The following is a 15,014-nucleotide window of genomic DNA, read 5'->3' as shown; positions in this document are numbered from 1 at the left end:
GTAAATGAGATCAAAAGAATAAATGGGTCAATTTAGGTTGCCTGTGCAAGGTTGCTGAACAGGCCATCTTTCAGTGAAGAGGTTAGATGTTCTCAAGTAGCGTAACTGGGTTTTCCTATTTGGTTGATGTGGATGCTATTCAGACCTTTGATCATTATTTGTATAAAGTTATGGATTCAAATTACGAATCAAATGTCTCTGCTGAAAAGATTGTTCACCTCCTCTGGGAAACAGTCACTAATGGCTCCACTTGTCCAGACTGGTGAAGGGTATTTAACGAAAAGAAAATATTATAACTGCCATGTTCACTCATGTCACTACTTTACTGATGTAAGTATCTCGTGAACATAAACATTTCCATGTTCATTCTATTTCACAGGGCCTGGTATGGTGAGAAAATGACAACACACTATGCCACTTATGTGTTACGTTCGCCACTTATATACAAGATTTATTGTCCTGACTTCTCGGCAAACAACCTTGAATGACCAGTAGTATTGGTCAAATTCAAGACCAAATGCTCTTAAAGGCATGATAGGCAAGTTTTGCAAACCTAGCAATTTTAGCTTGAGCTTGAAAGGATTCAAACCAAAATATTCCATCGCCTCCCTTCAAAGCCACTCCTCCAAAACACATGAACGTGCTGCCTGACTACTGCCAGGAGGTAGTAGACAAGACAAGTAGCCCATCCAATCATTGCATTCGGTCCGAATGTCATCCGATCAATAGAGCCGGTCCGACCTTAATGATTGGTCATGTTTATTACAGTCCTGCGATGCCCATGATCAATGACACGATGTAGTGAGAACGTTCCTTTCACAATTTCATGATTTCATAAATATTAAAATGTGAAAATGTTGTAAAATTATTCTTCTTGTGTTGCTTGTACCCTAACAATAAGTCTGAGATAAGCACATTAGTTATTTTAACAGTTGTAACATGCACTGCTGTACATACAGTAACTAAAGCCTATTTACAGTGTTCAGTCAAATGTTAGTTTGTGCTGTGTAGTTCCCCTGTACTGTTCTTCACTCCTGTTTACAGACTGTTTATAGTCTGTATTTGCATAAACACCTCAGCTAGTTGTGCTGGGAATTCAAGATGACCTATGAGTGAACAGAACTGTAGTTGGTGAGAAGATATCACCACTGATATATTCAACAGGTTGGAGAAAAATAATGCAGTCTGATACCTTCAATTCATTCTGCACCGTGGATCCACACCTTAATTAAACTTGTATCTAATCACCACATAAACAGCACGTAAACTGCCAAAAAATTATAGAGGTCATAAGCACACTCACCATTAGGTGTATCAGATCATTTTTAAATGCTTTTTTTTTATTATTATTTTATATTTGTTAGCTAAATAGATGTACATGTTTTTCTATCTGTGGTAAATCTTGAATAGTTTTTCAATATATCAATTCATTTTTCCACACAAACTCAATAATCGGTTTCTAACTTTTGTCAGTTTAAGACCATAAATTAGAAGGTTAAGTAGTGGAGGAACTAATATGAACTCTATAGCCAAGAAATTGGAAAGACTTTGCGGTAAATCACTTGAGCCATAGCGTGTGTTCCTTACATCAAAAAGCAAAGCGACTGTGACATGAATCAATGACAGTAAATGCTGCACACAGGTCTGCATAAACGTCCCCCTGTCACTACAAGCACATAAATAAATTACAAAACTTAGTATCAGACATCCTGCATAAGGGATGACATGAGAGTAAGACAGTAAATCCAGCAGGAAATTGTGGTATAATGCTGCAGTCCCATAAAGTGAATTGAGGCACAAATTACACAGGAATATGTACATGGGCTCATGGAGGTTTTCTTCTAAGATGATGGTCAAAACTAGAGCAACATTTCATTTACCAGAAAAATCAAACAGTAACACAGTAAAGTTAGAGAGAAGATGGTGCCTCTGTAGTGCGTAGTCCCTTCCAACCCAGAAAGAGTAAACATTGTAACAGTAGATGCATTATCCATTAGGTAATTCCACAATTCTACCTGCTAACCATTGCAAATGTAATGGATCAGTCAGCATATAATCATAGTAAGCCTACTCAGCATATAATCAAAGTAAGCCTACTTAAGCATCAAAATGTCTGAAATGTGAGTCACACATACAATGCCTGTATCTGTATTATGCTAACCATACCCAAGAGTCAAAAGTAGTCTGTGCTAGTTCCAAACACAGTTCTCCCCCTTGCTGACTGTTTATACTTCATCTGCGTGTATGTATTAGTTTAAAGGAGTGATTGACTGTTTTTTGGGGGTATTTCACACTGTTCCTTAAGGTCTCCGAATAGGGTATGTAACATTGGTTGGGCTGAAAATGGCCCGAGTGCTGTTGTATGCTAGCCTGGCCCTGCCCTCCTAGGTACTTCCGCTCAATTTTGATTTTGCTTCTGTACTAGGTCTGGCCATGAGGTACGTAAGTCAGATGTCTCCGGTAGATTTTCTACCGGCGAATCAGCGAACAGATGGAGTGGCTGAGAACGATGACGTTGATGTCGTGCGCTAGTTTGTGTTGTAGTTCCTTAACCCTTGTGCTGCCTTCGGGTCACATGACCCAAAGGTTCATAACGAACCATCATTGTGTTTACCCAGTTTTACCCAATACAAAAACTAATAAAAATAATTTTCTTTTAACCTTTGCAATGTGGGGGGTCTGAGACAGCCCAACGGTTAAAAGAAAATGCTTCACTTTGTTTTTGTATGAGGTAAATTTGTCGCAATACGACGGTGGGTCACACGGCTGATGGGTCAGAATGACCCTAAGATAACACAAGGGTTAATGTCGGCGGAGAAAGATGCTAGTGAAGCCATTCGGTCCGTTGTGGCAACACTGCCGAATATCTATAAACTAAAGCCGGAGCAAGAACAAGTTTTGCTGAGTTTTGTTGGTGGCCATGATGTTGTGGCCCGGGCCACAACGGGCCTCCTCCCCACGGGGTTCGGGAACAGTTTGATTTTCCAGCTACGGCAGCTAGCTCTGTTACAGTAGTGGTGAAGGAATTGGCAAACGCTAGCGATTGGTCATGGCAGATCAGAGTGGCTCTGGGCAGATCCAATAGTTTTAAACTTCAACAGAGTACCCGCCTACAAGGAAGTCAACGCTTGTCAATGGAGAGAGGCCAGACTCTCTGTACAAATGAAATGTACAAGAGTCTGGTTAGGACCAGGCTAGTTCTAAGCCCCCTGATACATCCAGTGAAATTTTCCCGGGAAAAAACACTAGGTTTTCTCCTTTTATGGTATGCTCATGAATATATAGATGAGCTGCGCGCTGATTGGTTGGTTTAGAACGGGTGAAGCTGCAGAGCAAAGACTCAACAAGGCAACAGCACTCACTGAAATAACGAAGGTGGAGACTTGAAATAAAAACGTACAAATACATCTATTGTGTCTACACAACACTGTTTTCAACAGATTGACTAGATATCATTTCAAATTATTCCGTTAGTTGTTTCCACTTCTGTTGTCGAAGCAAACAGGATCGCCTTAGGTGGGTATAACGTTAGCACTAGCTTAACAAACAAACTATCGTGATTCAACTCAGCTTCAGTTAGCTCTAGCTATCTTGCTGAAAAATAGATCTGGACAAACATGCATCTTGAATTGTAGATTTACATGACAACACGGGTTATTTATTCGAATGAAACACAGTCAACTAGGCTATGCTCTTGCGTTAGCAAGCTTAACTAGTTTGCATGCCTACAGTCTAGGTGTTTTCGCTATCTAGCTGGTCTTGCATTCCTTGCAAATCAGCGTTAATAAAATTCATATGAGCTAGAGCAGGGGTCACTAATTGGAGGACCGCGGTCCGGGTCCGGACCCAGGCGGTTCCCTATCCGGACCCTGACCTATAACGATATATATCGTTAAAACGTTCCGTCAATTATGGAATTCATTTTGACGGAACGTTTCCATTTTAACCGGCACATCTTTTTGTTCCAACTAAATGTGGCTTCTATCTTACTTGTCCAATACAAAGGTCCAATAAGTAGCTTTAATAACTGTAATCACCATGACAACTGACTCACTGAAAGTTGGTTGCAACCTCTGTGGCTCAGGTTGTGTGTGTCATTCGCAACAACGCAGGCTAATCGATTTGCTAACAGTACCTGTTTCTTCATTAGCGAAAAACATGGCGTGCTCTAAACCCGGCGAAAATCCAAATCCCAAAATACCTAATTTCAGACAAGTATGCATTTGTGCTGCCGGTGGGGCGCACAAAACCGATGTGTTTAATGAGACGGTTGCCCTTGTCAATAGTGGTAGCTAATGTGAAACGTCACTATCATGGCCGTGGGAACTAGGAGTGCTGTAGCACCCCCTGACAGCACGAGAATTTCCAATTATATGACTTGAAAATTCACCACCGCGGCACAGCCCAGCCCCGCAGTAGCGGACTGGCCATCGGGAGCACCGGGAGAAGAATAACAATGGAAAACCAGGCTAAGAAACGTAAGGGTGGGGCTGAAACATTAAGAGACAAAAAGACATCACCTTCACTAGACAAGGTTTTACCAATTGAAAAACGGCTATGTTCATTTTACATAAAGCTCAAATAAAGGCAAAAAAAGTGTCTTGCCTGCTACGCGCGCTCGCATTAGGTATCCTAGCGTTCTCACGAACTAGCATCACATCAAACAGAATGTGCATGACCTATTTTTACTCCCAGTCCATCCCTACCGCCCCGCAACATTATATGGGTTTCTAATTGAGTACCCCTGAGCTAGAGTCTAGCTAACATTGATTAGACGGGCATGCTGATGTTTGTCTATACCGTAGCGTAGAAGATCCCTGTGCAGTTCGACCCTCGACACATTTTCCCGAACCATTTCACCAAGGACGGTTTTGAAAATCTGGGACAATGTAAAGCAGGACATGCTATGAAGCTGTTGCTGAAAAGAGGTGCGTTCCGACTTTATGTTCATCATAACCGCAAACTGTAGTATGATTTTGTCGAGTAACAGTTATTAGCAATGCTAGCACCTGCCTTTCTCCAGTTCTTCAAATGGATAATCTAGACAGGCGTTCGCCTATTGCTAACGTAGAAGCTTCCCTTCTAATGCCGACTACAGCTAGCGTCACTGTGTCCAATCCCGACCGGTTTTTAGCTAACATTCTGATAAAATGGCACTTCAAATATTGATAAAATAATCGTATCACGTTTTCAGCTGATTTACTGATTTCACGTTAAGCTTTAACTTCTTACTTTTCGAGCTAAATATTGTTTAAAAATTTAGAGTTAGCTTAGCCTTTACTAGAGCCGGTCAAAAGACGCTGGCGCCGGTAAATTAGCCCTGCGCTACCCTTGTCCAAACCCGACCGCACTTCTAAACACTGGCCGCTGCTGTTTGGGATATTAACTTGATCCAGGGTCACCAAACTGACCATAAATGCTGTCAACATATCCGGGGACGTAGTTATGTCCTCCACAATAAGATATCACGCTTCAACATCTCCAAACTATGCGATAAAATCTCAATTTGACTGTATACCACCACCTGCTGGATGTTTTGTTGAACTCTTCTCAAAGTTTGCTAGCCCCCATCCCTTCCTCCCCTCGACTACAGATCACGTCACACATGATCGTGTATTTTCATTGGCAAGACAAAGTAGTGTTAAGCTAGCATTGAAATACACTCATATGCTAACCCATAGTAGCAGTACGATGACAACACAGACACACTTGTCAGAGTAAAGATCGTCGCCCAAGCGTCGCCCGAGTGTCACCGAGTGGTCTTTTGGCCAAAGTAACTTTCCTATATTATTTAGACATGTAAACGTCCATATATGTTCATGAAATTTTACATGTAGATTGTTTGGTATGCCTAAAATAATACTACTTACACTTTGCTGGCGATAGCAAAAGAAAATGCTGGCAAAAAGACCGGAAACTGAGTGTCCAAACCCCGTTCGGGTTTGGACAATAGTAGTTTACAGCGGTCGGGATTGGACACAGTGACGTTAGGTATGTTGATGTGTTTAGAAACATATTTAGCATTCTACCTATGCTAGATACAGGAGACATTAGCATTGATAATAGGCTAACTGTTAGCGACAAAATCATACCAGAGCCTGTTTAAGGAGAGCCTGGCCACTCCCTATCAAGCCCCATTGTACCAAATTGTGTTGCAGTTCCACCAGAGTTCCACTGGGAGTGATCGCGGTCGAGGGCAAAATTAATGGGAGTCTATGGAGCTAAACGGCTAAATTTGTCTCTTTCACCTGATTGTCATTGAGAAATCTCCGATTTGATTGTAGTTTTTGCATGTTCAACATGGATTATAGGTCGAAAGTTGAATGAACGAGTACTTATGTCCTTTCGATTTCTTACAGGGTGAGTCGTTGTTGCCCATAATACGCTAGCATTCTGATAATGAATGCTGATTGGTTAGTGAAGGACTGACTACGACCAGAGATCCCGCTTGATGGCATCCGAAGTGGAATCAGAATGTCAGAGCATTAGCAACGTTAGCAACAACATTAGCAAGCCAAAACTCTTTCTAGCATGTGTATTAACAGGGAGAGCCTAACCTGTCAGCTGTGTTGTCGAGACCTCACACTGTCCGTTTTAAAGACCATATTACGTGGTCACTACAAAGTGGACTTATCCTCCGATCTCCTGCATAGACTGATGACGCTGGCACAGGACCCAAAGGAGTCTACACAGAGTTTCCTGTTTCGAGCTATTGAGTTGAGGGAGAAATTATGCAAGCTGGGGGAGGAGGACGAAGAGGAAAAGCTGAGCGCAGATCTGATTCAGAGACGATTTTTGCGATCGTTAGAGACTGGGCTGATCAGCAATGCAGTGAAGTTCCAACTCAAACCCTACCTGTGTGACCATCGAGTGACAAATGAAGTTCTGATAGCGCGTGTCAATGAAGCTGCAAATTTGGAGCAAGAAAGGCAACAAAAGCTGAGAAAGACTGTGCAACCTCGCCCGTCAAGAATAAGCGAGATCCAGATCGATCTACCCTCTGACCCTCAGCAGTCGGCATCCAGTCGTGAGGTAGAGCGGCACCACATCGCTGTTAGCACCGTGGATAAAGGAGAAGTCTCCAATAAAAACAAGAAATGTCAAGCACGCTGCAAGGATGAAGACACAGAATCGAGTAAGCAAATTAATGACCTCAAGGCTGAAATACAGGAGCTGAAGAAAATGTTCCTGGAGAGTGTAGGTGCAAGTAAACAACAGTCACTGCCACACACTCCCATGAATGCTCCTCGCTACAGGCCAGCCGCATGCAGAGCCTGTCAAGAGTCAGGCAGAGATGAGTTGTGTAGCCATTGCTTCCGATGTGGGCAGGAGGGACACATCTCTCGCGGCTGCAGACAGAGGAGAGACCAAGGAAACGAGAGGGGGCTGCCAGGTCAGGGCTGCCAGGTCAGGGCCGCCAGTAGCCCCACTGAAGAGGTCCTCAGATAGCAAAATGACTCTGTGGACATCGACAGGCAGCACATACCCATATCGCCCATCTCTGCCACCCCTCTGAAGTCGTCTGCTACCGTGCCAGGCCATCCTGTGTGTTACCTCCCCCCTCAACGCAAGACCAGGCTGATTAACCTAATCGGTGAGCGATGTCTAATACAATGTTTTTTTGATGACATGCCAGTGGAGGCACTCTGGGACACCGGCGCACCAGCCAGTATTATTAATGAAGAATGGAGAAAGACTCATCTGCCCCATTGTCCAATGCGCCCCATTGAGGAAACTTTTAGGTCCAGGTACTTTAATTGGCCTTGCTGCAAATCAGACTCAAATACCCTTCTTAGGCTGGGCAGAAGTAGAATTCAAACTACCTCAAGACCAGGGCTCATCAGAACCACTGTTAGCCCCTTTGTTAGTCTCAAGTGACTCAAATGTGGCCAAGCATCCTATAATCGGGTATAATGTAATTCAAGCAATAAGCCAAGGGGATGAGAAGCAGACAGCATCACAGACGATTCAGAAATTAAGTCAAGCTTTTTCTGTGACCTGCAAAACGGCAAAGTTAGTGATACAACTCATGAGAGAGGATTCAGAGTGTGACGTTGTAACTGTTTGCACTGGCAAAAGGACAATTTGCTTGGCTGCCGAAACGGTGACCACTGTGAATGTGAGGGCATGTGCACACAAAGCCTGCTGTTTGTCCCCTGTGACCAGCCGAACCTACCTGAGGGTGTGTCTGTAGAAGAAGGGTTAGTGACAGTGACAAGAGGGAAGTCTGTGTGTTCCAGTCCCTCTCATGAACACAAACAAATATAATATCACAGTAAATGCACGCACTGTCCTGGGTTACCTTCAAACGGTGAAAACAGCATACGCAGTTCAGTCCGAACAGCTGACTTCAACTGAAAAACAAAGCAATGACAACTCTCTAGTCAGAGAGATGTTATGCCAAACAAGGAAACGGAAGAGAAGCCAACCTGTTGGAATCCACCGGTAAACGTAGACCACTTAGAGCCTGCACAACGAGAGGGTAAGGCAGATACTGCGAGAGGAGTGTCACGCCTTTTCCTACAACGATGACGACATTGGGTTTATCCCATCCCTGCTTCTCCCATTGTGTGCATCAGAAAACAGGATGGCGCTCTGAGACTGTGTTGTGACTACCGTGAGTTAAATAAGAAATCAGTCCCAGACCGCCACCCTATCCCCAGATATCAAGACATGCTGGACTCTCTTGGTGGTAGCTCTTTGTTTTCGGTCCTAGACCAAGGTAAGGCCTACCACCAAGGCTCCCTAGATGAACGAAGTCAACCCTTAACATCTTTTATAACACCTTGGGGTTTATACCACTGGATTAGGATACCATTTGGGCAAAGCTCAGCTCCCGCAGAATTCCAAAGAAATATGGAGGAGTGTTTAAGTGGCCTTAGAGATGTCATGTGTCAGCCGTACCTGGACGATAATCTGGTACACAGTGCCAGTTTTGACGGGCATCTCCAGTGCATGAGAACAGTGATACAGCGATACCAGAAGCATGGTGTCAAGCTGAGTCCACGCAAGTGTGAAATATTCAAAAGAAAAGTGCGCTTCCTTGGACGTATGGTCTCCAGTGATGGATATACCATGGACCCTGCAGAATTAGCCCCTGTCCTGGCTTTGAAAGAGAAGACCCCTGCAACAGTAGGAGACCTGAGAAGACTACTTGGATTCCTCTCCTATTACAGAGCATACATACTAAACTTCTCCAAGTTGGCAAAACCACTGGTACCAGCTGCTGTCATCCTCTCAAGTCAAACAGCCGCCTGCAGCACGGGAAAAGACAAGAGGGGAGCGAGCACAAGAAACAAAGGTAACTTGTCACCGAACAGTCCCATTGAATGGACACAAAGCCATCAAGAAAGACTGAACTCTCTTGTTGATAAATTGACTGTCCCACCTATACTAGGCTACCCAGACCTAACCGAGCCCTTTGTACTCCACTGTGATGCGTCACAAGAGGGGCTGGGTGCCATTCCTTACTAGAGGCAGAAGGGGAAAACGGTTGTCATAGGATACGGCTCACGGACACTGACCCCACCTGAAAATAATCACATGCATTCTGGCAAATTTGAATTTTTAGCACTCAAATGGGCTGTCTGTCTGTCTTACTTATACCATGCACCACATTTCACTGTCTATACAGACAATAATCCTTTGACCTATGTACTGTCAACAGCCAAATTAAATGCTTCAGGGCATCGCTGGGTCGCTCATCCCGCAGACTTTGATTTCTCTATTAAGTACCGCCCAGGCAGATGCAATGCTGATGGCCTTTCAAGAAAGCCATTGGAAATAGACACTTTAATGCAGCAGTGCACAGAAGACGTCAGCCAAGAAGCCATCAGTGCGTCGATTGAGGGTGTGTCAATGCAGCAGATACCCCCCACTTGGATCAGTACGATCAAGCTGGATACTTTGAGCCTGTTAAAGGATGCATCTTGGGGTCCTCCGTGTCAGCCTTTATCATCACAACAAATTCTAGAGTCAGGAAAAAGACCCTATCATAGGGCCAGCCTTGAAACTGAAGAGAACAAATCAGCCCCCATAATCCAGACTGCTTACCTTAGAGCATCCGGATGTAAAGGTGCTCCTCCGTCAGTGGACTAAGTTGTATCTCAACCCAGAGGGTGTGCTTTGCAGATGATCAGGAAATCGGCATCAGCAGGTCCTCCCTCGAGAGTATTGTGAAACCGTTTTTACAGAGCTGCACAGAGAGATGGGACATCCAGGTGTGGACAGGACATTAGACCTAATTCGGGAGAGGTTTTATTGGCCTAGGATGCAAGAGGAGGTAGAGCACTTCATTGCACATGTCTGTGAGTGCCTGAAGAGACGCAGGTCACAAAAGGCAACAAGAGCACCCCTTGTTTCCATTGTTACGACACATCCATTTGAACTAGTGTCAATGGACTTTCTACATTTGGAAACATGTAAAGGGGGCTACGAATACATCCTAGTATTGATAGACCATTACACGCGGTTTGCACAGGCTTATGCCACTAAAGATAAGTCTGCAAAGACTGTGGCCCAAAAGGTCTTTAATGACTTTGCCCTCCGCTTTGGGTTCCCAGAGAAGATTCACCACGACTTGGGGGGAGAATTTGAGAATAGTTTAATGGTTCAGCTTAAGAAGTGCACTGGGGTGCGAGGCTCTCATACAACGTGTTGCCATCCTGCTGGAAATTGGAAGACGGAACGTTTTAATAAAACAATCCTGTCCATGTTGCGTACCTTGACGGACACAAAGAAAGCTGACTGGAAAAATTCCCTGGAGAAAATGGTGCATGCATACAATTGCACACGCAGTGAGGAAACAGGGTTTTCTCCCTACTCTCTGCTATTTGGTCGTTTTCCACGCCTACCCATCGACATAATGTTCAATTTAACAACGCCTGAGAAAGTAGAGAGTTACTCAGAGTATGTGCAGAACTGGTGGGCCAGAATGCATCAAGCATATGAGATCGCTTCAAGAACAGCTGCTTAGGGAGCTTCAAGAGGAAAGTTATTCTATGACCCTTCCCCCTGCAGCCAGGGGGAAGGGTTTTAGTGTGGAACCTGTCTCAAAGTTGGTTCTATGGTACAGATTCAGATACTCAATAACAAAGGTGGGACAAACCCACTCTTTTATTGTAAAGTTCAAAAATAATACGTACAAACATACTGTATATTAAACCATGCTCAAAATACAATAAGTAACACAAGAAAAATATATAGGAACAAATATAAAGACAGTTTTTTTTCTGTGCATGAAAAATGAAAGGAGATCAGGCAGATTTGTGTGATGCTTTGCATTTGGAGTCTCAGAAATGTCTGGTAAACAAGTAGTATTCCAAAATATTTTTGCAATAAGGCATGATTTTAACAATTCTATGAAGTTATCCTGCAACGAGTTACAGTGTAGTACACTATCACAGTGTAGTACACTATCACTAAGGTGAGTTAGCTCAGAACTGGGTCAGATACTAACTGGATCACTCATGTTAACAAACAGCTGGATAAATGACAAACTCCCCATTCTTCCACATCTCCCTGAAACCACTAGTTTTGTTTAAATAAAAAGCATAGTGTGACTGTTGTGGTTTGAAAACATTCTTACTGACTACATACAACTGTCAACCCCAAAGTCAATGCCACAGCTTAGCAAATTTGCAACCTCTAGAATATTCTTTTTTTAAAGGTTTAATTTCCCTATGACCCACCTTTTACAGTACCTACCATTTATGAAATAAAAATGCATATAAAAAATATACTCAACACACTATTATTTCCTTTTCAAACATCTACACAGTATTTTATTGCGAATTTGAGTTAGTGTCAGACCATAAATGAGGGGGTTGAATAATGGAGGACCTATTAGAATTTCAACAGCTAAGAAGTTTTGAAGGCTCTGTGGCAAATCGTTTGAGCCATAACGCATATGCAAAACATCAAATAGAGCAGCAATTGAAATGTTAAATAATGCAAATAAATGTGGCAAACAAGTACTCATGAACTTTCCTCTGTTTTCCAAAGACTTAAAACATGATCTGATCAACTGCATGTAAGAGCAAACTATGAAAATGGCAAGAAAAATATAGAACAATATTGTTACATATGCAACTACATTGGTTGGTGTGGATGAAGTTACCCAACTGGTCGCATCACACGACAATTTAGCAACCAACCAGTTAGCACAGTAGAGTTTCTGTATGTGTGAGCCACACAACCTAATTTGGGAAGTAAATATAATAGCACCAGCTGTAAGGCCAAAAGGAGCAATCCAGGAGAAAGAGACTAACTGTGCCACCCGCTGCTTAGTCATGACAGAGTGATATTGCAGTGGTCTACATATTGCTACAAACCTGTCATAGGCCATCACGGCTAGCAGACAAAGATCGATGCACACGGAAGAATATATGACAAAAGCCTGAAACAGACAGGCTGCATAGGAGATGACCTGCAAACGAGATTGCAGATCTGTCAGAAATTTGGGGTAGAATCCTGCAGTACCAAAAAGTCCATTAATGCACAAATTACAAAGAAAGATATACATTGGCACATGAAAGATTCTGTTAAAGATGATAGTCATGATGACTGAAACATTAACTAGCACAATGACACAGTAACACAATAAAGTGACAGAGAAGACAGGGACCCTGTAGTTTGTTATGTCTCCAAACCCAGACAGAGTGAACACTGTTACTACTGACATATTTCCCATTGTGCAAAAATAACAAGTCAAAATTAAGAGCAAGCTATCTAAAACGAAATGGAAAAGGTCCCTTTTATTCACTATCCTTATTGAAGGTTAGATCTTAGTAATAAAGTACGATACCCAGTTAATATTAAACCTAACATTATACACAAGATAAGCAAAGAGTCGTCGTACCATGTTAAGCTTGTGCTATGAAATTATATCTGTGGTTCTTTTCACCATTTTCTTCATTTATTCTCTACTCAGATGCATATTCAAATCTGAAAATGTGATTTGTCCAATCAGGAAGTGGGAACAGTGTTGTGGATTTAGATTATGGATCTCGTCAGCACACTATGATGTTGGGAGTATGTGATGTAACATCCAGAGACTCCAAGATACGCTGTCAGTCTGTCGCTGTCAGTCAGCACCACCGTCATCTCTTTGTATATTTATGACCCATCTTACAGACAGGGCAGTCTATTTAAAGACCAAGAACTCACTCACACTCTGATATTGCTGACACAGGATGCAATATGACACAGGATGCATGGATGCTTCTTTCTTGTTTCCCCCACTGCCCCAGCCTCAACCCTTGGTTCTGTTTTGCTATCTACAGGGGGGATGGACAGCGCAGCTCTCTGCAGGCCCGTCGTCAGGGGGAGGGGTCAAAGGGTACAGATAGCCCCAGGCCAGGCTCAGGTGGGGCCCATGTTAACCCTCGTGCTGCCTTCGGGTCACATGACCCAAAGGTTCATAACGAACCATCTTTGTGTTTACCCAATTTTACCCAATACAAAACCAAATAAAAATAATTTTCTTTTAACCTTCGCAATGTGGGGGGTCTGAGACAGCCCAACGGTTAAAAGAAAATGCTTCACTTTGTTTTTGTATGCGGTAAAGTTGTCGCAATACGACGGTGGGTCACAATGACTGATGGGTCAGAACGACCCGAAGATAACACAAGGGTTAAATAAAGTTAGTAGAGGGCAGGGGACAGTTCATGCAGACCTTTGTGCCACATTTACTATAATTGTTTCATGTCACAGTTGCACAGTTGGTCGTGGTGATACCTAATCCATCCATCCAGGTCCCTTCGTAGTGCCCGGGCGTCTACACTTGAAATCACATCAACAGGAAGACGGGCATGCATGCCACACATTACAAAGAATGGTGTAAGCCTAGTGCTATTATGTTCAGTGTTATTATATGCCTGAAGCAGCATGGGCAACTGCTCAGGCCCGGACCTCTGTTGATCCTGTCTGAGGGACCCAAGGAAAGAGATCAAGATCTGGTTAAATCGCTCACAGGCACCATTGCCCTGTGGCCGATACGGGGTAGTACGAATCTTTGCACAACCATAGAGCTGACAGAACTGAGCTACCAGTGCAGACTCAAACATTGCCCCCTGATCAGACAAAATCCGTTCTGGACAACCCCAGTGTTGCACTACCGCGGACCAGATAGCTTTTACAGTAGTCTATGCAGTCTAATCCTTGGTGGGGATGGCCCAGCCATATAGAAAATAGATATGTCATGACAAGCACGTAAGGGTAAGCGTCACCAGGCTGACCCAGAGATAGGTATTCAATGGCCAACACTTCCAAAGAATAACCAGTAGTCATCGGCACCAGGGGTGCCCTTACCTCTGGTCCTGGTTTGCTCTGCACACACTGGGTGCATTCACTGATCCAGCCTCGCACATCGTTCCCTCGACGAGGCCAGTAGAGTAGGGCATCTAGCTGAGCCCCTGCTTTGGGCGTCTCCCCTTGACTGATCTTCTGGGCCAACGATCGAAGTTGTGGATCCTCTTGTTGAATCTGCCCCCAGATGGGCTCTGTCGGTTAATTCTGATGGTGGCACTCTTTCTGGCGTCATTGGCTCAGATAAACCTGTCCCTCCGTGCTAGGAAGCCGGGAGGGAAGATCTGCGTTCTGATTTATGCGGCCAGGGCGGTACTTTACTTGGAATTGTAAGTTAGCAAGCTGGGCCACCCATCGTTGCTCCACAGCCCCAAGCTTTGCAGTGTGAAGGTGGACCAGGGGGGTTGTTATCTGTATATACTATGAAGTCTTCCCCCCACAAGTAGTCTCAAAACGTCCTTGTTACCGCCCAATAAAGGGCAAGCAACTCGAGTTTAAAAGAACTGTAATTCTGGTCATTCTTCCCTTGGGCCATAAAATGCCCAGGGCTGTGCCAGTCCGGACCGTGTGAGGTAAATCAAAAATAAATAAATGTGTTCAGCGGTAGGAAATCTGTAGTCCTGAAAGACTACAGTGATCAAGCGATTTACTTATGCGCGCTTACGCAGCCTCACCGACAGGAAACACTGAGTTAACTGTTGGTTAGC

The 15,014-nt window shown here is 43.7% G+C and overlaps 1 protein-coding gene across 1 annotated transcript; it reads right to left on the bottom strand.

Moving 5' to 3' along the window:
- Window positions 1-11,752: 11,752 nt before the first annotated feature.
- On the bottom strand, window positions 11,753-12,815 carry LOC134016814 (olfactory receptor 1D2-like). The gene has a single exon (XM_062456103.1). The coding sequence runs from the start codon at window positions 12,689-12,691 to the stop codon at window positions 11,753-11,755; it is 939 nt and encodes a 312-aa protein (XP_062312087.1). The 5' UTR covers window positions 12,692-12,815.
- Window positions 12,816-15,014: the final 2,199 nt, after the last annotated feature.

Source organism: Osmerus eperlanus, chromosome 3 (genome assembly GCF_963692335.1).
Source record: "Osmerus eperlanus chromosome 3, fOsmEpe2.1, whole genome shotgun sequence".
In the NCBI taxonomy this organism is placed as follows: domain Eukaryota; kingdom Metazoa; phylum Chordata; class Actinopteri; order Osmeriformes; family Osmeridae; genus Osmerus; species Osmerus eperlanus.
This window is presented reverse-complemented; position numbering and strand designations above follow the sequence as displayed.